Genomic DNA, 24,441 nt, shown 5'->3' with positions numbered 1-24,441 from the left:
GGGCCGTGGAGGTCCTCAAGGATTACGGAGTGAGGGAAGGGGAAGTTGAGTGGATGAAGGGTCAGATGTTCAGCTCTCACTGTAAATAAATCTGGAGGTAACAAGCAGCATTTCATAAAAAGAGAAGGATCTCGTCAAGTATCCATCCCAAAGACATCTCTGGAGGAAAAGAATTACAGAGCCACAGGATCAATTGGATTGGAAAAGACCTCTGAAAACGTCTGCTAATCGCCGGGGTGGGGGAGTTCAGAGGGATAAGCAGGGATGATTGCAAGACTGGCCATGGCTGCTTTTTGGGGCAGGGACACCCGGCCCGCGCCGCAATGGGGGCGCTGCGCCTTTAAGGGGCGGGTCCATAGGGCCCGGGCCCCGGTCGCTCGCTCCGCCCCCGCCCCGGTGTCGCTGAGGGCCCGCGGAACACGGCGACAGCAGCGGGAGAAGCAGGGACCGTCCCGCCGCCATCGCCATCATGCAGCGCCGGGTGTTCGTGGTGGGCGTCGGCATGACCAAGGTACCAGCACCCGTGTGTGCGCGGGGGGACACGGCCCGCGCCAGGCCGGCCTCGGCGGCGCCCCCCGGCTGTCCGCTGAGGGGGAAGTGCTGCGGCAGCCGCCCATCCCTCACGGGACGCCCCTCACGGGACGCGGTGGCTCCTCTGGAGCGCGCTGGCAGAGCCCGGTCCCGGCCCGACGGCAGCGGCTCCGCGCAAAGTTCACCCTCGCTCGGAGTGCTGGGGAGGCCGGACCCCGGCCAAGGTGAACATGGTACTCCACAGCGCTGGTCGATACAGCAGCCCTGCAGCGGGCACGGTGTCCCCGTGTCCCTGTGTCTCCACAGCCGCTGGCCCAGGGCCCGTCCCAGGACAGGGCCTCAGGGGGGGCCGGGCCCTGCAGGGTCTGTCCTGGGGCCTTTCTGCTCCTGGCCCTGGGGTTCTGAGCGCACGGTTCGCCCCGCTCAGCTCCTCCGCAGCTCCCCGGGAGCAGGTGGAGCCAGGCGGGCGTGGGGCTCCTCTCCCAAGTAACAAGTGATGGGACAAGAGGAATTGGCCTCAAGTTTCCACAAGGCATGATTAAGGTTCGAATTAGGATTAAGTAAAATTCCTTCACCGAAAGGGTTGTCAAACCCAGGAACAGGCAGCCTGGGCTTGGCAGTGCTGGGGTGACAGTTGGACTTGATCTTTAAGGTCATTTCCTACCTAAACGATTTTATGATTTTCAAAGAGGAACAGTAAAAGAACCATTTTTGTCTTGATAGATGAATCTTAAGACAACTTTGACATTTGCCAGAGTAATCAGAAACTCCTCCTCCTGGCCACCTTTTAAATAATAACTTTTTGTCTTGTTGCTGCGCGGGTACCTCTCCAGCATGTGATGTGATAGGTTGAAAGGTTAAAGGCAATTCTGTTAATTGTGTTTATTGAATTAGATCACAGAATGTACTAATAGAAGTTATTGGGCTCACTTGTGATTTCTTCATGGAACAGACAAGTAAAACCTGTCAGACACAATATTGCATCTTAAGTATTTTACAATGAAATCTTTTAGGACTGCTTTCCTTCTATGTGATTAACATTAATGATGTAATGACTGCTAAAATTTGTTATATCTTCTCACAACAACAGTCCAGTTTTACGTTTCCTGTGTGTGTAACTGCCAGTTCCCCAGTGCTCTGCATTTTCAGGAGTGGATCATCTCAGTTACCACTTGAGCATGATTTGAGGAATTGTCAGTACTCTCTTCTCCTCTCTGTTAGCCCAAGCAGTATCAATCACAATTACAGACTTCTACAATGACCAACTCACCAACTGTTTTTTCTTATGACCTTTGCTATGTAAATTCTCTGTCTAAATTAATGAAAGGAGGCACTGCAGAAAGTACAGCCAAGTGATATGAATGGCTGGAGTCAGGGACATCAGCAGAAGGAGACAGCAAATTGATTTCATATGCTCACAGGGGACATCAAATAATTTGTAGGATTATATGTAGTTAGCATGAGGATTTCTTTTAGCAGTGACACTTTTTGTTAGTGATGTAAAAATGCAAATCACATGTACTTGTGATGGTCTCTAGTGTGTTACACTGCAAAGAAAATAGAAATGTCACCTCTACTCCAATGGTGAAGAGTAAGGTGTGATAAATTCGCTACAAAGAGCAAACATTTTCTTGTTACAAATAGGATTATAACAAAAAGAAAAAAAAAGCAAAAGGGAAGTATTTATCAAAGCCTTAGTGAATATATATGATGAATTGGTGAAGATTACAGTTATTCTCTGTCCCACCCACAGGCTTTGGACAGGATTATTGTCCATCTCCATAGTCGTGGATCTTCTTTAACAGTGACCAGAAATGGCTCTCTGCTCCCGTAAAGTGCCACTATTTTCTCCTTTTAGCCATTGCAGAGGCTGGCAGCAGCACTTGGGAGTTGTAAAGATTTTGTACATGCACTTCTGGGTCAATGAAATTACATTTTTTTGCGTCATTTAAAACTTATTTCTAAATTAAATATAAAGCTTTTAAATGTACCAATTTGAGCAAAATATGAGTTAAATCTCACTGTGATTTATTCTCAGCTTGTTTTCCTTCCTTTTCTCTTGCCAGTTTTCAAAGCCTAGTGAGAGGAGTGCTGACTATCCTGACATGGCTAAGGAAGCAGGTAATTTAGTAATAAAGCATTTTGTTTGATTGCTGATGTTTATTGTAGGTCTTACAGGGAATATTTTTATTACACATGTGAAGGAAAAGCTACTGTTTCATAAATAGATACATCTAAAAAACAGATTTAAAACTCAGACCACTTTCAGCAAATCCATAACTGACCTGTCCAGGTTAGCCCTTCCAGGCTGAAGTCAGCAGGATAGCTTAAAATTGGATTGTGCACTTAAATAATTGAATACTTACCTATTATTGAAAACTTACTCTCATTGGGATGAACAGCCTTGGTGTTTCAGGAGCACAGAATTGATTGAGTGAAATTTTCTGATAAAGAAGCTTGTTCAGAACTCAAAATACTGTGAACTTGTCCTTTTGAGAATGAAGTTGTCCTTATGAGGTACAAGACCATATTTGCACCATATAATAAGGAATTTCTACAACTCTCATTTGTGAATGCAGGATTCATACATACTATTCTAGGTTTGCTTGTTGTGGTTGTGAGAGCTGATATTTTTTTTTTTTACCTTCAATTTTAAACTTTTTTCCAACTTTTAAACTGTTTTTTTTTAGGCCAGGCAGCTTTAGCTGATGCTGGGATTCCTTATTCAGCAGTGAAGCAGGCGTGTGTGGGTTACGTTTATGGTGAGTATTGTTTGATTTCTGTGACAGTTGCAGACTTCTGTGTGGATAAAGTATGAGGAATGGCATCAATAAGCTTTCTATTAAGGGGAAATCTATTTCTGTTCCAAAAAGATTTTTCCATTTACTTTCCTTCTGGTTCTCTATTAACAACTGTGTTGTGGCAACTGAAGTAGGGTCAGTCTGCTGTGGTACCTAGAGCAGCTCCCAAGCCACACCTCTAAGACCCTTCTGTCCAGTCCAGTTATGTCCCTTTGATTCAAGCCTGTGAAACAGAAACAGGACAAACCTTTCTGGTTTTAAAATCTGAGGAATTTCATCTTGTTTCTGAGGTTCTTTACTGTGGATACCTGAGAGCTATACTCAAGGTGACAGCTCAGAAGTTCAGGATTACAGTTTAATTGGTAGCACTGCACATACTGGCAGCAAAAGCAAAACTTTTGTTAGTTTGTGCCTTATTTTAATGTTGTGTTTCTGTTTGAAGGTGACTCAACCTCTGGGCAGAGGGCAATCTACCATGGTCTGGGTCTAACTGGCATTCCCATCATCAATGTCAACAACAACTGTGCTACTGGAGCCACTGCTTTGTTCATGGCCAGACAGCTTGTAGAAGGAGGTGGGTTGTTTTGCTCTGTGACCTAAGAGATGCAGTAGGATGGTGTATGAGGATGTACATGTCTTTTCCTGTGTCATGTCCTGAGTATGAACCTAGTCAGTTCTGCCACTTAAGTGTTTCTGCAGTAATTGTTTGGAGGAGTGCAGAACAAGTGGCATTGTAGTACTGCAGGCACTAGATTCTCCAGGGTGAAAAGGAGAATCTGCTAAAAAGCTTAGCTTTTTTCTTTTAGCTTGAAGTTAATTCAAGTGTTTAACTATCATGTTTTTGGAAGGGAGGGGAGAGAGCAGACTGACAGACTGTGCTTTGAACATCAGATTAGTATTTCCTCCTATTTTTGCAGTTTGTTTGTGGACTTTGATACGTTCTCGCACTGATGCTGATGTTTCTGTAATGACAACCATAGTAACACTGTGTATGATTGTTTAGTATTTGTAGCTGAGACATAAATGCTTGGTTGTCTATGAGAGTTGCTGTCATACAGTTAAAAATAAACCCCAATCTTGTAGTGATCTTTCATTCTTAGGTATCAATATCTTTGCATCAATGTCTTGTCCATCTTAATGTGACTCTTTCAAAAATGAAGGAGGAAGGAAGAGCAGCTGATAAGTGTTTGTGTACATATCTTGTAATGTAATAGTTGTTAGTATCTAGTGTCATTTATAATCACATTGTGCTTTAAATAGCCACACATTTTATTTTATTTTATTTTAAGGTTTGGCAGACTGTGTTCTGGCACTTGGCTTTGAGAGGATGGCAAAAGGATCTCTTGCTTCAGGTGTAAGTGTCTGAAACACTTGATATGTTTTTGTTTGTACATGAGTTACACTTCTTCCTCATTCTCTGAGATGTGTTGTCAATAACACCTCTTGCTTTACTGTGTTCCTGTAGATGATGACAAAAGAAACCATTAGTTTGATCTAAATAATCTTTTAGTGAGGTCTGATGGCAGCTATGACATACTATAAAAAATAAACTCTAAAACATTCCATGCAAAATTCATGTGTCATGTTTGTTGTATTTTGCCAAGATTATGTTCGAGGCTGGATTAGTGGGAAAAAAGGAAAATACCAGATAAAATGCTGAAGCTTTGAGTAACTGAAGTGTCTTTCTCAAACAACACAGCAAATCAAAGAAAGATTCTGGGTCTTCTGGTCTGATGCTTACTCAGTTGGCCTGTTAACACACTCTCCCAAAAACTAAGGGCTTCTTGACTCTTATTTGTTTTTACTGGAGAAGTACGTGTGGGTTTGTTTATATTTTGCCTTAAGGCAAGCAATATTAGAGCCCATATGTCATTTAACTGCAGAACTGCCAAATTCGATAATATATTCAAGAGGTTTGGGTGAAAAACGTTAAATTTAGCAAGTGATAAAAATGAGAAAGAGTTATCTTTTAACATGCTTTACAATATTTCATCTAAGCTTCATGAAAATACTACTAGAGTATTAATTTTATAACTTGAAGCTGTGTAAATGGTAGGATTTTAAGTGAGGTGAAAAATACCTAAAGTCTCCTGCTGAAAATAATGACTATGATACAAATCCTGTAGCAGTGATTCTTGTCATGAATCAGTGCAGTGGTTATAATGTCAAGCATTTTCTGGTTATTTATTTTTTTTTATAGCTGGGAAATTATCAATACTTCTGATCATGTCTCTGAAGTGCAGCATACCGCCCAGGGACTTGTTAAAATATTAGAAAAAAAAAATTTCTTGAAATCTGAGACAGTTTTGTGGTGATGTTGAAAAGAAAAGGAAATTTTGATTTGCTTTGTATTTCTGTTTTCAGTTTGCAGACAGAACTAATCCTATGGACAAACATTTGGAAATTATGATAAATAAATATGGCCTAGCAAGTGCTCCAGTGGCACCTCAGATGTTTGCAAGCGCTGGCAAAGAACATATGGAGAAATATGGTATGTTAAAATATTTTTTTCATTGTCTTCTCTTTATGAAGTGATTTAAAAATAATAGGATTTTGTTTTATGAAATGGTAGAATTAAGGTTGCATAACTCCTGCATTTTATCCCTGTGCCTTAGGATAGGTAGGTGGGCATGGGGCTGAACTGTTTGGCAAAAGCTGTCGGGTGTTTGATTTGATTTAGTACCTAGCACAAGGCTGCTGCCACTGCTGTTTGCTACCCCTGACCAGATAAGGAAATTGGCTCCAAGGTAACAGCCTGGCCTGTTGTGCATCTTTTATTTGCACTTTTAGGCTATTATATGAAAAAAAATATAGAATTAGACTCTACAAGTTCACTGCAGCTGTTTTGCACTGATAGGAAAATGATCATTTAAGTTTCAGTAGTAGAATAATACATCAAATAAAATGCACTTGTTTTCTGTGGTTTTATGTGAGTTAAATATGCAAGTGGGTTGTTCTGTCAGCTAAAACTCAGCCGTGTTTAGTAGTCTTTATCTCATTTTGAAACCTCAGCTGAGTTCTAAGGAAAGTCTTCAAAACAATGTGTCTCTTGTAAAGATGCTTGTAAAGGTCAGATTCTTATATGACACAATATTTAAACTGTTATGTCAGCACTGTTTGAGCAAACAAAGTATTTAAACACAGATTTTTTTTTTCCCCTTTTCAGGGACAAATCCAGAATACTTTGCGAAAATTGCATGGAAGAACCACAGCCATTCAACCAACAACCCGTGAGTCACGTACTCTGCCTCTATAGTCAACATCCCTGGTTGTTAAAAAAATTCATTCACAACAAAGTCCTATTTTTAGAATATGTTCAGAATATTTTCAGCATATGTTCATTAATATGGAATGAGAAAATAAATAAATTATTCTAGAAATATATGAAAAATTAATTCTCTATCCAGTGCCTTATACTTTGTAAAGAGAGCTCTATAGCTGCCTAATAGTGTGATATTAGTGTGTCTACTGCTCAGTCTGAGATGGCATCTGTGTGTTTCCCTTAGGTATTCCCAGTTCCAAAAGGAGTACACATTAGATGAAGTTCTGCATTCTCGCAAAATTTTTGATTACTTGACTGTCTTACAGTGTTGGTAAGGAGAGGACTTTGCATTGTGAAATAGATCTTGATGTTAAGACAAATATAGTGGGACATCTATTTAAATAAAGTCTGTTTGTGTGTCAATTATAATTTACAGATTGCTTTAAGTAAAATTTTTTATAAATAAAACAAATGTGGAAAATCTGTCATGACCAAGCACTATATACTTGCTCTCAGTGAGCTGAAATAAGTTTTGTACTTTGGAGTTCTAATGTAATTGTGTTCTTTTACTAATGTGCATCAATGGCTTCGTCCATTCTCTTCAGCCTTTCCTAAGCACTCTTGGAGGGTGTACATATGGTTATATAGGTTTATAGCCAAGTAGAAGCTTTGATTTGTCCTAAATTGAAAAACCTTAACGACACATTTCTATTTCGATGTAATGATTTTCAAATGTCTGGTATAAATATTACTGAAAGTGTCCAGTAAGCACTGATGGAATTTATAGTTTCAGTGGTATCAACCAAAGAAAGTGGGGTTTTGTTTCTTGTTTTTTTTGGTTTGTATTAAAAGATAAATCTATGGAAGATCAACAATCTAATGAAGATTGACATTACTGATTTAGAACAATAACATCATTATTTTCCTTTCAATCAGTCCAACATCAAATGGTGCTGCAGCTGCAGTTTTGGCTAATGAGGAGTTTGTGAAAAGACATAAATTGCAGCCAAAAGCTGTGGAAATTCTAGCACAGGTGATGGCTACTGATTATCCAAGCACATTTGAAGGAAACAGTTGCATGAAGATGGTAGGTTTGCAATTCTGTATTCCCTGGTACTCATTGGGATGGTTTTTCTGAGGTTTTTTGTTTATAGTTTTGGGTTGGTGTTTTGTGTGGTTATTTTTTGTTTGGTTTTGGGTTTTTTTTTAAACTACCTGCAAGTCCTAGTGATGCTATAAACATTTGCATGTCAGTGAGCAAACATACTATGCTTTGTGGTGAATGTAAAATTGATTTCATTCAGACAAGTATGGAATAAGCAAGAGAATGATTGTTGAATGATAATAAGTAACTTATAAACAGGCTATCAGAAACCTAGTTTTTAACAAATTACTTACAGGCTATTTTTTAAACAACTTTAACAGCAAAAGAAAATTCCTTTCATTTTTCTCTTTATAATAGTAATGAAATTTAAAACAATCAGGTGGATCATAGAAAAAGGTAACAATGCAATTTGAGGATTTGTTTCAAGGCTGTTGGTCTGAGTCATGCAAAGGAACAATTTGGGTTGTGATCAAGGTTAAGGAAATAGAGGATATTCCCCAGAAAGGTTTTGCATGCCAACAATAAGCCTTTGAATATGTAATTTCTTTCTAAACAATTTTTATTGTATGAATATCAAACTCTGACATGTGATGCATTCAAATAAATCAAAATACCATCTCCTTCTTTCACTGACAGGATCTATAGAAGCACAGTTAAGTGTAAAAATTAAACTGTGAGCTATACTTCTGTAATGATATTTTAACATAGAATTTCTCCTTTTTTCAGGTTGGCTATGACATGACTAAAAATGCTGCACAAAAATGTTTTGAAAAAGCAGGGCTGAAACCTACAGATGTTGATGTGATTGAACTTCATGACTGCTTCTCAGTTAATGAGTTTATCACCTATGAAGCTCTGGGACTGTGTCCAGAAGGTAATAGTAGCAATGGAGATAATTGTTTTATTGAAATGAAAAGCTCCAAGAATACACAAATTAAGAACTCCTATGATCTCAGTCTTAGGCCCCTTTTTTGGAGCTGCATTCTAGCATAATCTTACCCCAAGATTTCCCTCCATCCACGTATTTCCTTTGAAGAATATAAATATAGGACAAGAATTGCCTGTGGGGGGCCTTAGCAAGTCACTGATTTTGAAACATCTTTGCCTCAGAGATAGTGGCAAATTGTCAACGTGCATCTAAAGTCAACTGTGTAACAATGCTCAGATTAGTTTAGGTCAGTGAATTTGCTGGATTTACAACAGATTCAATGGCAATGGAATTTAGCTCTGTGTATGTAAGTAAAATCATTAAAATTTTCTGCTGAAAAGGGTATTTTATGATTTCAAATAAAAAATGCATTGAACTGCTATTTCAGTTCGTGATGTATTTAAATTGTAAGCATATTATTGTTTTGCATAGATTATCACCTGATGTAATCTTTCTCTAATTTGTTTTTAACTGTGAGGAAATACCATATTCTGGCACTAGGTGGCATATTAAGTCTGAGTTTCTTACTGAAACAGACATTAATGAAACTCCAGGAAGACTTATGTGTTTGCCTTTGAATATCTGCTTTCTACTGTCGTTTTTGCTGTGTTTTTATGATATCTGCAGCGAAAATGGTAAATGTTTGACATATTTAACAGGTACATTAAGCTCTTTAGGTTCATTCCTTTAACTGATGCAGAATAATCCTGGTGGTACTTGTCTATTTGACTAATTAGCCTTGTGCATCGTTATTTAAGTGCTGTTCTCACTTAAAAATCACAAACCCTTTGTCAGACTGGCCTTAATAGTATATGACACTTATCTTGGAATGATAGACTAATTAGGCATAAAGATTAATGAAATGGCATAAACCACTGTGGATTTAGATGAGCAAATCTAACCTGGTATTCTCATGGCACCATGGAACAATGACAGATCTTTTTTACACGTCAGTGTTAATAATGTAGGTTGGAGAAGCTGGTACAAGAATAAATGAGTAAGAGCCTGGTTAAAAGGGAGAATTGTCTGTAGTCTGTAAAGCTAAACAATTCTGAACATTAGTCTTCTGAGTGGCTTTATTCACTATTTTGATGTGTGAATGCAGCCCAAGGTACCGTTAGTTGGCCTTTGTGGCAAAGGTTTTTGTTCAATTTGGTGTTCACCTTCCAAGTCTTGGGGGTTACAAATTACAACTTACAAAAATGTAATTATCATTGCAGTTTCATGAACAAAATAGAAATAGTTTCATTATACTGATTACATCATAATGCTGTATACACCAACAGAACAATTCAACTGTAAATTAAAAACAACTTTTGTACAAATGCTTCTCTTCCATGTTATGCATTCTCCAATGGTATAAGCAAGTCTCATTAATGTAGTTTGGCCAATTTTTGCTCTTTGTGAAATATGAGCTGTAACATTTCCTAGGGTTTGACTGACATGCAGCATCTCTGGTAAGTTACAGCAGAACTGAAAAATCACTTACAAATAAAAAAGGAACATTTTTCTTACATGAATACTGTTTTATAGGAAGAGCATGTGACCTGATCGACAGAGGAGACAATACTTATGGAGGAAAATGGGTTATTAATCCCAGTGGTGGCTTGATTTCCAAGGGACACCCTCTTGGTGCCACAGGTATGCAAAACTTTCATTTAATCACACCCATTAGATAAGAGATACAGCTCTTGAGCAGGCAGGCACTTCCCACCTGTGCTTGAAATGTGAGGGCCTCAAAGCTTCTTCCCTCAAGTCTTCTTTCCAAATAATCCAAGTGTTGGAGTAGGGTAACACAGCTTAACCTTCCTAAATGATTCCTCAATAGTACAACTTCTGAATAGTATTTGAATAACTGTTCTAATATGATGTCATCCTTTAAAATTCTGGTTTTGGAGATTTTTCCTGCCTCCAAATAGCCTGTACCATTGCTAGCTGTACTAGAGCCGATTTTGTTAAGTCTTGGATGTCAAAATATTTATCTGATGTTTACAACAGAAGCTCACTTGGTCACCATTTCCCAGCAACATAGATTTCCCCTTTTTTTTTTTTTTGTTTGTTTTTTTCTTTCTTTAAACTACTGTTCTTGTTTCTAAATGAGTTAGCTCTTGGACAAAACATGTTGGATTTGTGAAGATAATTCACCCTCCTTGTTTGGACATGAAAAGTTATCAGGAAACTAGAGAAGATGAAACCTTGTGAAACACCAAATCTTAATCTAAACAGCTGTAACAGTGAGGTACAATATGCAGTAAAGTGTGAGGGCCAGGGGAAGTGTTAGGAAACCTTGGAGGAAAAGGGTTCCAGATAAATGAGACTGTGGATATCTGTAACAGGGTGAGAGTATTGCATTGCCAGGTTTATGTTAAGTTTTGTCAGTTACACAGTGATAGAAGCAGAGGCACTTAGTGGCATTCTTGCTTCCCCAGTGCCATGGGATGGAGGAAGAGTCAGTAAAATGCAGAAAATGACAAGCCTGTCAGCTTCATTTCCCTTGGAAACAGTCTTGAGGCCAGTTACATGCTAAGCAAGGGTCATGTAAATCCTCTGAAATATCCGAACCATTGCAGGGCAGGCTGCACCACAGTACACACCCTCTCCTTGAGGCTGGGAGAATGTGAATGAAACCTGTTCATTCTCATCTAGGATTGGAATTTTAAAACTCCCTAACTCCTTCATAATGTGTCAGTTGGCAATATGTACAATTCTGTGCATGAAATGCAGATTCCTTGTCTGCTTTGTCAAAGACCTGTGCAGTTGTCCAGGGGAAGGGACAGGAAGGGATGGGGGAAAGGAGAAAAGTGTGAGGAATATGCAGAGAAGGGCAGTGGAGCTGGGGGAAGGTCTGGAACACAAGTCCTATGAGGAATTCCTGAGGCAGCTGGGAGGGCTCAGCCTTGAGAAAAGGAGGCTCAGAGGGGACTTTCTTACTCCCTCCAGCTCCCTGGAAGAAGGGTTGTAACCAGAGGATGAAAGGATACAGCCTCAAGCTGTGCTAGGGGAGGTTAGGCTGGACATCCAGAAGAATTCTGACACAAGAAAGGATGGATTGGGCTGCCTGGGAGGTGGTAGAGAGTTGAAGGAGGACATGACACGCTTGGTGCTTGGTCATGGGCTGGTCTTGATGGTCTTGGAGCTCTTTTCCAACCGAATGAACTCCATGATTCTCCCAGACCGGGCCTGGCTGCCGAGAGAGCTGCTGGCATAGAGACAGAGGGTGAACACAATCACAGAGTGTCAGGGTTGCTGTGCAAAGGGGTTCCCCTTCCTTTGGGTTTCCCAGAGACATCCAGTTCTGTGAAAAACACCAATCACTTGTTTTTAAAATTTTAAAAAGTTTAATAGTAATAAAATGGTTATAAAAATAGTAATACAATTAGAGTAATAATAATTTGGGCAATTTAAATTAGGACACTATGAGACAATAGAGACAAAAAGTTACAGACAGTCTGGGTACCTTTTCTGGGCAGCAAGAGCCCGAAAAAGGACCCACCTTAACAAAGGATTAACCCTTAAAAGCAACAGCCTGTTGCATATTCATACACTTCATAGATGATGCATAAATTCCATTCAAATACAGGATTCTGTCTGGTCAGTGTCAGCTTCTTCCTCTGAATCCTAACAACGCCTTTGAGGCAGGAAGAAGTTCGTTTCTTCTGATAGGAGGGCAATACATTCTTTCTCTCTGAAAGATTTAGATGTCCTGTTGCTGCTATCTCGCTGCGAGTCCTTTCTTTGAAAAAAGTATCCTACATAGCATAGTTTCTATTTTAACATTTTTTATAACCTAAAACTATATTTAACACACTACTCAAGAGAATTAATACAGCATTACTTTCTAACACAACACATATAATATTCATTTTCATATTTGCGAAAAGCCAATCATAAATCCATGCATTTTTCACAAGTCCCTCGCTGGCGGTTTCTCGTTCCCCGTTCCCGTGTCCCTGGTGCGGCGGGCAGGCCGCGGGCTGAGCTGGCTCTGCGCTCGATGTTTCAGGGCTGGCGCAGTGCGCGGAGCTGTGCTGGCAGCTGCGCGGGCTGGCGGGGCGGCGCCAGGTGCCGGGGGCGAAGGTCGCGCTGCAGCACAACCTGGGGCTCGGCGGCGCCGTGGTGGTGACGCTCTTCAGGATGGGCTTCCCCCGGGACAGCAGGTGAGCCGGGGCTGACACGCGCCGGGGGCTCGCCCGGCACGGGGAGAACCGCGGCTGCACCGCCAGGCCTTCCGGAGCGCTCGGCTGGGGCTGCACGGAGCGCGGGGACAGAGCGCTGCCGGCCCAGCCTGGCTGTCCTGCTGCCTGCGCCCTCACAGCTTCGTTCTTTTGGAGTTATTGCCGCTGCTCAAGGGGGTGATTGCCCTGTAAATTAAACACTCCTGTGTCCCTGCAGCACTGCACGTCTGTACTGAGGTTAAAATTCACACACTCTCGTGTCACATTGAGCACTGAGAGTTATTGGAAAGCTCACACCGGCTTGTAGAAGTGGCTCATGTGGAGCCATTCCTCAGTGAGGAAGAGCGATGTTCCGAGGAAAAAAGCCACCAAAAAAAACCATTCCAAGAATAAAACAGGACACATTAAAAGTAACGAATTGAAACTAAGTATCTGCCAGTGCCAGCGAGACATTCATGGGAATAGAGAAACGACTGCTTTCATTACTAAAATTGATGGTGGTTTAGCTCTGTGAAGGATTGCTTTCAGCCCTGTTTCATGTGATACTGTAATTCCTTAGACTTCTGGGGTGTTACTGGCTACAGATTGTGCACTTGCAATTGTAGCCTATTTCAGAGAGGGAGAACACTGATATGAAGGTGTCTACACTCTGCTGTAGCTCAATGCTCGAATGGACAGGAATTGAGAGAAAACACTTGTATTTTATATTCTGGTATTTCACGGGAGACTTACAATACAGTTCCCTTTACATGTTCATTTTCAGCTTTCCTTAGAAAGGTTGACGTGGTTATTGTGGGTATTATGGCTTTTAAAGCATGATCCCAGTGCTTTGTTTTCTCTGAAAACCTATGAACAGCAGAATTTATCATACACTGACCTTTCAGAAAGAAACACACTCCTCCCTCTGTCCCAGCTGATATTTCTAGCATCTGTTTCAGCTGAACCTGTGCAGTTCCTGGGAGGTGGCAATATAACCTGTGGAAGAGGTGATGAGAGAAGCCACTGAACTTTGAAGGGCTTCAGCAGTGATTTTTTGTAGTGTCAGGAGTGATAATTCTGTCTCTTTTTTAATCCATAAGAGGTTGTACCACGTGAGGAAAAATATGTCTTCTCATGGATTCTCTTCCAACATGTTCACGTAACTTCTCAGTGGTTTTTGGTACAGTTTTACATCTGAAAGGAAAAGACTGTTACAGGGAGTACACCTTTTCCCATTGCTTTGAGCTTTGTCTTTAAAAATACTGTCACTGTATTGAAAATGTTGCTATTTTTATATCATCAGCCTTGAGGTGCTGCTAGAAGTAATCCTTCCTGTCAGGGAGAGCTTTTCATGTACAGATAATATTTCTCCTGAAGAAACTTAAGTCTAATTTACTATAGCTCATTTCACCTTCACTGGTGTTCAGGATTTTTAAAATACTGTCTCAAGTACACCTCAACCCAGAGAAATGTTAGCAACACTCATTTCATCTTATCCTAGAGAAGCTTAAAGCCCCTTAGTTCTCCCAAAGGCTCTGTGTGGGAGATCCCTGACACAGGGAGTTGCACCAATGTGTGTCAGACTTTGGAATGGAACAGAGTGGCTGATGTGCTCAGACACCCCTTATGTAACTGAGTGATGATGTGCATTGTGAAATTAAGGGAAAGGTGGTGAAACTCCATGTTTAGGGAGATCCTTCACACCAGTTTCCTACACTAGTTAGTCACTGGTTCCAGATCAAGCCTGTGGCTTTAGTAATAGCTGGTAAGAATGTGAATCAAGGCAGCAGGACTTACCAGTTTTGCATTAGTTTTTGAAACAGTTCTGCTTTTTGTTTGATGGCTTTTTCTGAACCTTACCGTTTCCATCTTGTTAGTACAGCCTTGGTTTATTAGCAAAATGGATGTGTCTCCTTCAGACAAGACAGTGCCCACTCTGGCTACCCTGTCACACATCTGCAGGGCAGTGTCACTACCACCCCAGTAACTTCCAGCAGCATTTCCTGAGCAATTCTGTCACTTTAGCAGTATCAGCCCTGACCACAGTTCTGGGCTCTGCTGCCAAGAGATGGTAATAGCAGTGAACCTGCTCCTCCTGCTGCTTGAATTGCCATTTCTTTGGACATTTCCCTGTACTTTAGCTCTGTGTGCCCCTGCGGGAATCAAGAACTGGGTTCCATGTTGCTATCAGGCCATGCAGGGTGATTTCTCCAGAGTATCAGGAACAAGATTAATAATTTACTTCCATTGTAAAATTAATCTTCAGTTCATACACACAGGACACCCAGATATCTGGAGTGATTGTAATTCAGGCTATCAAGAGAGCAAGCTTCACTTTGATAGCAGAGTTGCTTTGTACTAATGAAATGTTTCTTGCTGGTGTTAGGCCTGTTGGTGATCATTTGAAGATGTTGAAAAGTGACTGAGAGTGTTTAAATTAATGGGGTTTTTGTTTCAGCAACGGCCGTATTGCAGCTGTGCCTCTCAGTGCAGCTGTTGATGGATTTAAAGCACACCTGGTCTTCAAAGAGATTGAAAAGAAGCTCCAAGAGGTATCTGACTACTTCTTTTACCTACAACAGGATTTTAATTGATAACAGAATGTGTGTGAAACCTGTTGGGAATGTATTAGCATCCGCCATTTCTTCAGGACTGCTCATTGAAACAAATGCTATAGATTTGGATTTTGTAATTTTTACAATTATTTGCAAAAGAATTTTTACAATTGTTTGTAAAAGAAACATTTTACACTGTGCCATGATTTTAAGTTACCTTTTTTCTAGGTAGTTCCTACCTGCATAAGGATATTTCAGTGGAGGCAAGTTTAGATTGTAGGTGAGGGACTTGCTAACTAACCAAAGAAACTTTGTGTTTGGTGTTGGGTGCTTGCTCTTTAAGTGTGATTTAGAAGAACAAATTGCATTTTGTCAAACTTATGTCAGGACAAGGCTATTAGGGCTATTCTTCTTAGTTTAATAGATTTCAATATAGATAGTCATAGTTGGAGTTTTTTGTTTGTTTAGATTTTTTTGATGGGTTGTTTAAATGATGCATAGTGGGAAGAATAGATATTTTTATATTAGTAAAAATGGTGAAGGTTTTTAAATTACTTTTGTTAAATTAAGACTAACTGAAAATTATGTTGAAGTAAATTACTTTCTCATTCTGTGTTCATTATAGGAAGGAGAGCAATTTGTTAAGAAAATTGGTGGAATCTTTGCCTTCAAAGTAAAGGATGGTCCTGGTGGGAAAGAAGCAACTTGGATAGTAGATGTGAAAAATGGTAAAGGCTCTGTGGCAGTTAATTCAGGTCAGTGCTGTTTTATTATGTCATTGCAGAACACACATAAAACTAATGAATACAGAACTCATATTCTGTCCAGGCTGTAGTGACCTTGAGCAAAATTGATGTAGAGCTACCTTAATTTTAAACTTCCTTATTACTGACACTTTTAATCCATGGTGTTTCAGACCAAGAACTGAACAGTTTCTACTCTGAATCTGTCTGGAGATAACAGTGTGTTTTCTCAGAGGCTACAGGCAGATCTGTCATATGATTTCACAGGAATCAGAATGGGAAAAAAAAAGTGAAAATCAAACCTCGGGGATTTTGTTGCTCTCACCTCTTAAAATTTTGGCCAATAAATGTAATTTGTAGCTGTTTCTTCAGTTGCTTTGCTGGAGACACTGGTAAGCAGTAACCTGGTCTGCCTTGTCAAGTTACTTCTCCTCTGCAGGTAGTTAAGCAACAAAACTTGCTTGGTTTCAGTGCTGTACCAGCTGATATAAACTTCAAGTTCCATTTTGAAATAAGAAACAGACTGGGTGGTGTTGGGGAGCCCCATAAAATATTGAGAACACAAGATTTGTACCCTTGCCATGAAAATGTCTTGTCACAAATCTGAAGTCACACACACAAGTAATGAAAAGGAAAAAAAAAAAAGAAAAAAAAAAAAAAACCGCAAGAGGCAGTAATCAAAATCTGATATATCCATGAACCTGCATCACAAACTTTTAATTAAAAACATGATGGGGATTTTATTCAGAAATTCATTGTTATGTTATTAGAAAAAGAAGACCACAGTCTTCTGTTGCATGGGCAACAATTTATCAAAGATTTCAGTCTAATAATAAGATGACTGTAGGAAAATATGTGTGCAGATTTTAGCCCTTTGGTTTACACATCAGTATTTATATCAGAGTTTATTAAAATGATTTTCCAGCTTACTTTAGTAAGAAGATCCTCGAAACTTCTGTACTTGAATTAATTCAATTGAGTGCTTTCAGAATGCACATGTTGTTCCCATGGAAGGAGAGGGCAGGAAATGCCTGAAATGTCAGTAATGAATGTCTTAAGACAGTGTCACAGGGGAAAACTCATCTATTCCAAGCTGATCTTCATACTAGCAAGTACAAGCTTGATAAAGCTGAAAAATTATTATCAGTGCTTGCAATGAACATTCTGTCTGGATACAGGTAATTATTATTGATTTTCAATGAATTAATTTGCTTAGCTTTTCAGGCAGGCCCATCTTTCTTCAGTGTTGGGATGCTCTGTGCTACAAGGTGGCCCAGCTGCCTCTTGCTGGTATTGTTTTAATGGCTCTTGCTTGTACATACTTCAGGTATCATTTGCTGACCTGTGGTCTGAAGGGATGCTCCACACAGTTGTAGCTCCTATAAGTGTTTCATTTCTGAGTTTGAATCTTCATTCTTCTCCTGTCTTGCAGATAAGAAGGCAGATTGTACAATCACAATGGCTGACACTGATCTGCTGGCACTCATGACTGGCAAAATGAACCCTCAGACAGTAAGTACAGCAAAGATGACCTGATCAGGGAACTGGTTGGTTTGTTTTGCATGTGTTTAAGTTGAAATCATTTGAATGTTTTCATCCAAAACTGCCATGGCTGATCTGAAAAATAACAGCTCCTGGTGTGCTCTGAACAAATCATCCAAAGTGAGATTGATCAAGAAGGACAGGGATGTGTGTCAGATATCCTGCAGGGATGTGTCCTGTGTTATATCCCAGAAGGAGATATAATAGTGCTTGGTTGGCAGAGAAGAGGGGCAATCCAGTTTTTGCAAAATGCCATGAGAAAGAAGGAATGTGGGCCTCTCTTTGGAGGGCTTTACCCTCATAGCTGACATTAGTGTTAGGAGTCACCTTGATGCTGAAAAGTAGAAATTGAGGTGAGCATCCACTAAATGCCTGTCATTTTTTATTGTTGGGTGGTGAGTTTGGGGGGTTTTTGTTTGGTTGGTTTGTTTAATTTGGGTTTTTTTTATTCTTCTGTGCACCAAAAGCAGTCATAGTGTACAAGTAAACCAGGTGTTTAAGTTAATTTTAAGTTGCTGTTCTGTGCTTCCAGATTTGAAATGCTCTGGGTAACTGCTTCAAGATTTTGGTCTGGTAATCATGGGGTAAATTTTGCAAACTGAAATGTGTCTAGGAGAAGTTTTAAGATAAAACACATTATAGAAATGTTGTAATATCCATGTAGAAAATTCAGAACCAACTCCAGCTTTGCATCTACATTTTGGATATTTTGGTGCATGCAGTTTATCTCCTTATAAGATCTGGAGGAAAAAATCCAAATGCTTTACAAACAGACATTTGTAAAATTGAATTGATCAGGAACAAAGCCAGTTAAGGCTGAGGAGGATTGAGCTAAGAAATCAGTTGTGGCACCTACTGTCACTGTGGCTTTATTGCTTGCAATTGAAATAATGACCTTGTCTGCTATGAGCAGTCACCACCCAACCATGGGCTGTTCTGCCTGCTCCAGGTACAGACCCATGGCTGTGATAAGCTGAGAAACAAGCAAGTTTATTCTCTTTAGGTATCAAAAATACAATAAGAATACAACTTCCTTAATTTGCTGTTCTGCAGTCAGACAATGCATCTATTGCTGGATGTGAGGTGCCAGAACTGTTGGAAATACCAAACTGCTCATCCATAATACCCCATAACTGTCTGGAGGGGTGCATTTGGGATAATATGTTTTATTGCATTTCACAGAATTTCTCTTTCTTTTCAGGCATTCTTTCAAGGCAAATTGAAGATTTCTGGGAACATGGGCATGGCAATGAAACTTCAGAATCTACAGCTTCAGCCAGGCAAAGCTAAACTTTGAGCTCAGTAGAGTAAATAGTCAGTACTTGATATTCTTGACGAAAAAGTAGAATTAAACTAGACATTATCAGTAATATGGCACAAGCTGGGTTTGATTGGACCTCTCTCACCTAAATTCTGTGGTTAGAGACCTTAAATCTCTTAACAATTTCCATCAGTTTCTCTATGGCTGAGCTTGAGGCACTAACACTTACAAATGGTACATGGTGGGGCTTTGTGACAGCTTTTGTTCTAATCAATATGGACAATTTGTAAAAATTAGAGCTGAATTAGGCTGGTTACTGTTGTTGAGATTAATTGGGAAGGAAGAGAGGAAAGTTATAAATAGTTTGGCATATCAATGAAATGAGTTGCATTTTATAAAGGCTGTAATAGCAGATCATACAAAGGCTTTCTGACTTCCATTCTCTCCAATTTGCTGCTGCTTACATTAAAATGATCTTGTAAAGGGGATCTCTAACATTTTTTTAGAATAGGAATTTGCTATAAAATACTTTTCTTATTACTACTTTGGAATTAAAAAATAAACAAAATATCCAGAATTAAGCAGGAACTAGAATGCTGCTTTGAGGTTCACAGGATTTGATAATACTTCACCTTGAAAACAGATTAGATTTGCCAGGAGAGCAGAGAGGGAAGATAACCAATATGTTAACTGTTTTCTCCTGGTAAAAACTGGTGTTGATCATGATGAAATTCTTGTCAGTTATGTAAAAGCTTTAAGTTCTGTTTTGGGAAAATGTATTCTGGTTGGAAGTTTAATAGAAAATTAAATATACTTTTCCTGTTCTTCTGTGTGTCTTGCTCAGATTTATAAACGTGGATTTCATGTCAATGTACTGAACTGAGTATTTTATTCAGGTTGTCACAAAGGACACCTGCAGGCATCCACGTTTTCCTCCTCAGGCACTAAAAACTTCATCCATAAACTTCATCTCAGTCCAGGAGACACATCTCACATCCTCACATACTTGGGCTATGGCCGAGGAACTTACACTGAAGCTTTCACTTCCCTGGCTTAACTAAAGTAATAATAAAAAAGAGCAAATTCAAGCCAATCATTCTGCCTCCTGTTGGGAATGGTTACAGATTGCTGAGCAGTTAGAATGACTCTGCTACATCACACCAAAAATCCTTCTGGCCCCCTGGGTTTTCTCCCTGTTGGTACCTTGGAAGGAAGAGGAAAGATGGCCATTCATCTGTTTACTCAGAGTACTTTCCTAACTGCCACTGATTGTCTTTTTTTTTCCCAGCTCACCAATTTGAGCCAGAAGTGAATATATCTGGATTGTCTTTCATGAGTTTTTCCAGTCCCTTTTGGAATCCTTGGACAGCTTTTTTTAGCATGGATCATGAGTTTCTGTACCTACACATCATCTAGAATTAAACTCACTCATTTTCTATCCTCTACATTGCAGTTTTATACCTCTAAATTTCTGGGGGCTTTTTTGAGAGGCTTTGTGTTTTACTGGAAGAACAGTGAGCAGCTTCAGAGCACTCCTGGTGTATATTCTTGTCCTGTCACCTTCAGGCTTCTCAGCTAACAGAGAGATTATTCTGTAACTGTGTCACATGCAGAGACCCTTGTAACCTTCTGTCCATCCAGGTATCCTTCCTGTGTGCAGCATTCCAATTGTCCTGCTAAAAGTTTTCAAGATACAAGAGCATTTTCTGCCTATATTTTTCTTTCTCCAGTTGCTTTTCTGACCACTTCTTGTTTTGAGGTGGTGTTTTCTTAGATCTCTTAAAACTGGGGGCTCATTCCTTTCATACTCAGTGCTTATTTGTGCACTGGGAAATGGAAATATTTTAAATTTTCTTTATGCATCAGTTCATTTGTACTGAATTTCAGCTGTCTTTTACTCCCAGGAACTCAGTGGTCAGGCCTGGGTTTTAATATCTGGATGAATCAACATTTGTGACCCCACTTTCATCATCTTTTCCAAGGCATTAGTTTTCTGTTAATTAGGACAAATATGGCATTGCTCCACTGTAAACTTTTAAAAGTACAATCTGGTCACATGAACAGTTTCCTCCCGTGCATTGTTTATTGACTTATCTAAAGGATTGGAATAGATAGGAGTCATATCTCTCAAATGAAAGCAGTGTTTAACTCCCTGTAAAATAACACTTGCTATTGTACTCACTGCTTTTTCCTAAGTTCTTGCCATTTGGCTTGTGGGTTAAAACAAAGGGGACTTACAGGATTGCAGCAGTAATTCTGTCCAGAAAACAATTTGTTCCTCCTCTTGAATTACTGATACTACCAGAAGAACTCTGTTATGCAAGCTAAGAACATGTCTTTTTCAAGAATTTTAAGCACACAAACAACATACTTTTGGCCACTGTTGGCCAAATTCATTTTGAAAGGTAAACAAGGTAACATAGGTAATAGTTCAAGTAATATTGCTCAGCTGCAGAATTAGTTAAGTTCTTTAAGGGGGGAAAGTTGCGCGGAACTATGAAGGGGAAAAAAGGTAACAAAATAACTTTGGAGTTTGTTTACTACCAAGAGGAATAATGTCCAAGGCTAAAGCCCTGATTTCTCCCTCAGAAAAATCTGGGTTTGCACAGGCCTGGGGCTTTCAGGTTTGAGCATCTGTGATGCTGTTAAAACAGAAAAATCCCAGATTAAACCTTCCATTCCCATCAGCAGTAGGTAGAGGGAGTAGTGCAAAGGTTAGCACAGCCTGCAGCTGAGAGGACTGGTCAGGCTGGTGTTTCTCCTGCAGGATTTAAGGAGATGGAGTAAAGGACAAAGTCATGTATTCACCCCATTTACCTGCTAATATCTTCTTTTGACATCTGTGCTGTATTGCTTCTTCACATTCATCACCTTCTTTGTGTTATATCTTGCTTAATTTTTTATATAATACTTCCTCTGATTTTTCTGGGAGTGAGGAAGGTGTCTTTTTCTAAAAATCCCAAATCCTCCATGCAGTCTTATAATATGACAACTTTAAATAAATAAATGTTAAAGTGGATAGAAATAATTTACTTTCATGAGGAAAAACTCTGTGGTGCAAAGCAGCTTCTGACATTATGAAGTTCTGTTACTCATTTTTTGCATAACTCAAAGCATTACCTAAGTCTGTACCATTTTAGAAATCTTGCTACAAAGATTTTCTTTCTCACTCCCTAATGCTCTGTTGGCCAAGCAGCATTAAGTTCTTCTTCTCCAGCTAAAATCCCCTATAGCTTTAGATCAGCCTTTTTAAAGAAGTTTATGTTACTGCAATTGTGTTATGTTAACTGGATTCCTTGGGGGCAGAATTAGAAAGGAAGCTAGAGCTACCAAAAGGTGGCCAGTCACAACATAGCAGTGCTTTAATTTTGATTTCAAAGGCCTTGTGTAAAGAAAAAAAATAATTTGGAATCTTGTAGGCAGAGGGTTTGGTGTTCTCAGACTCCCAGGTCACATGAGGGGCAATCTCAGCTTTAGACATTAAAATGCTTGGGAGGGTTGTTCTTCCTTTGTGGGCTCTGGTGAATACCCCTTGCCAGCTCTTGGTTTGGGTTTTTTCCCAGCTATAATAAGTGTGACAGCCAGAGGTGTTGTCAGGTTGGCAGGTATATCTTACCCTTATTTTCTTTTGCAAAATATATGTAATTCTTGCTTATTGGAATTTTCACAATAATGAAAAAAGCAAGAGAAGCATGACATGATTTGTCAGAGTTGGAGCCACTGAGCAGAGTTGATACCTGACTCAGCAGATCTGGCTTGCAAAAATTTGAGTGAATGCTTTGGTTTTGGAGCACAGATTTTATTTTTAAACTTTTACTTGAGTTTTGTCTTTTCAGCCCTGATGCTTTGCCTGATAAGAACTAGGTTCAGTGCAGAAGAATACACTTACTTTTGAAAATGTATGTGTGTGACACAGTCTGGCAGGTGGCATTGTGGAGGCTCTGCCTGTGTACAGCACACCCTGGTACAGTGTGGGATCCCTCTGGAAAGCAGCAGAGTCAGGAGACTGTAAACAGCTGAGCACAGTCTGTGGCAGCTGGGTCAAAGAGCTGGATTTTTGGGCAATAGATCATTTCAGGATGCAGGAGGATGGGATAAAGGGCCTTGACTACATCTTCCCTCTTAGGATAGAAAAAAACCTGCAGATAGTCACAAGGTTTTGTCCATTTCCCATATGTCCAATTCATCTGAGGTCAGATTCAACTCTTACCTCCTTGGAACAGGAAATCCATGGCTTCCTGCTCTGCAGAGCACCGAGAGCACTGCCTGTCAGCTCTCGTGAGGCAGAAAAGGCTAAGAATGCAATTAGCCTGGTGGATAAAAGGCAGGGAAAAGTCTCTTAACTATGAAAAATCAACACTTGAGGAAGCAAACCACATGTGGAGAACAAATGCTGGAAAAAGCCCCAACTGTTAGGAACAAATGCCTTTATTACTTAAATAAACAGCAGTGTAATTTGTTGGAGTGACAGTGTGAGCTGTTCTGTAGCCTGTATCTCTAAGAAGAATTTGTTGCTAACTTGAAAGCAGATGGCTTTGTATGGCCCAGGGTGGGTTTTCTGGGAAATGTTAGTTATATGCTGTGATACAGGAACAGAAACATCCTAATAATGCTGCAGCAGGCTAAAAGGAACATGGATAATATAAAACAAGTTCAAAATATGCTGTGTCTGTATCCCATATTTCAGGTAGATTAAAAGCAGTCATGGATCTTTAATTTTTTTTTTTAACTGTATGTGTCCTCTGGGAGAGCAGACATCTCAGAGTTCCTTTGGATCAAGACACAGATGCCAATAGGCTCATAGTTAGGCAATGTTGTGAATTCTTAGGTTTGAAAAATACTTCCTGCTTTGGAGACAAAGCCCCCTTTTATTCCTTGTGTTTTGATTATTCATTTTTTGAAGCAAAATGACTGCAAGTTACTTAGAAGAATTTTAATTTTTTTTCTCTCCTTTCATATAAAGGCACAATACCAGCACATAGCAGTGAACACTTCAGGAATGTCAGTATTTCTGTAGAGTCTTAATCAGATAAATAAAGGTAGGAGTAAATAACATTTTGTTGCCTTTTAAGATACAACTAAAACCTCCAGAATGCCTGCTGGCTCACTCCAGGCAGATCACAATTGAGCTGATGCCTGGAGAACCACTGTTGTTGGAGCCTGTGTTTCAGTAGATCTGCTTATATCTTTTGTTCTGTGCCATGTTGCTGATTGGTGTGTCTGTTATTTGGGTTTATTATATCACAATTAAATGTAGCCTGTTTAGGACAGTGGCAGTAGTTGCAGAACTGAGCAGGTCTCACGTGGAATATCCTGCATAGTGCAGCTTGGCCCTGGACAATGCTAAAGTCTGCAAGAGTTTCTTTGAAATCTGAGAGCTCAAGGTTGCCAAGCCTGTCCTTGACCAGCACAGGGGCTTTTTACTGCTGGGCAGTGCAGGAGGTTGTGTCCTGCACAGGCTGCTCTGTGCCAGGCCCATGGCAAAGCACTCTTGTGGCACACACTGTCTGTCACAGCTGCCCCAGCAGCTGTTTGCCCAAGGACCTGGTTCTCTGCCAT

General features: G+C 39.9%; 1 protein-coding gene across 1 annotated transcript; it reads left to right on the top strand.

Annotated features, from left to right (window-relative positions):
* Positions 1 to 376: 376 nt before the first annotated feature.
* SCP2 (sterol carrier protein 2) lies at positions 377 to 19,710 on the top strand. The gene is made up of 16 exons (XM_030953194.1): positions 377 to 511; positions 2,598 to 2,652; positions 3,222 to 3,293; positions 3,775 to 3,906; positions 4,622 to 4,686; positions 5,697 to 5,823; positions 6,499 to 6,562; positions 6,839 to 6,925; positions 7,531 to 7,681; positions 8,426 to 8,573; positions 10,161 to 10,268; positions 12,631 to 12,784; positions 15,240 to 15,333; positions 15,962 to 16,091; positions 17,512 to 17,591; positions 18,823 to 19,710. Exons 1-16 carry the CDS (start codon positions 470 to 472, stop codon positions 18,916 to 18,918), a joined length of 1,605 nt encoding a protein of 534 aa, XP_030809054.1. The 5' UTR covers positions 377 to 469; the 3' UTR covers positions 18,919 to 19,710.
* The last annotated feature ends 4,731 nt before the right edge of the window (positions 19,711 to 24,441 follow it).

Source organism: Camarhynchus parvulus, chromosome 8 (assembly GCF_901933205.1).
Source record: "Camarhynchus parvulus chromosome 8, STF_HiC, whole genome shotgun sequence".
Lineage (NCBI taxonomy): Eukaryota > Metazoa > Chordata > Aves > Passeriformes > Thraupidae > Camarhynchus > Camarhynchus parvulus.
The sequence above is the reverse complement of the archived record's forward strand: the minus strand, read 5'-3'. Positions and strand labels throughout refer to the sequence as shown.

Excerpts from the sequence above, each read along its gene's own strand:
- SCP2 (XM_030953194.1), top strand. The coding sequence starts at position 470 with ATGCAGCGCCGGGTGTTCGTGGTGGGCGTCGGCATGACCAAG. Across the intron at positions 5,824-6,498 it reads AGAACATATGGAGAAATATG|GGACAAATCCAGAATACTTT; the intron begins GTATGTTAAAAT and ends TCCCCTTTTCAG. Across the intron at positions 12,785-15,239 it reads GGCTTCCCCCGGGACAGCAG|CAACGGCCGTATTGCAGCTG; the intron begins GTGAGCCGGGGC and ends TTTTTGTTTCAG.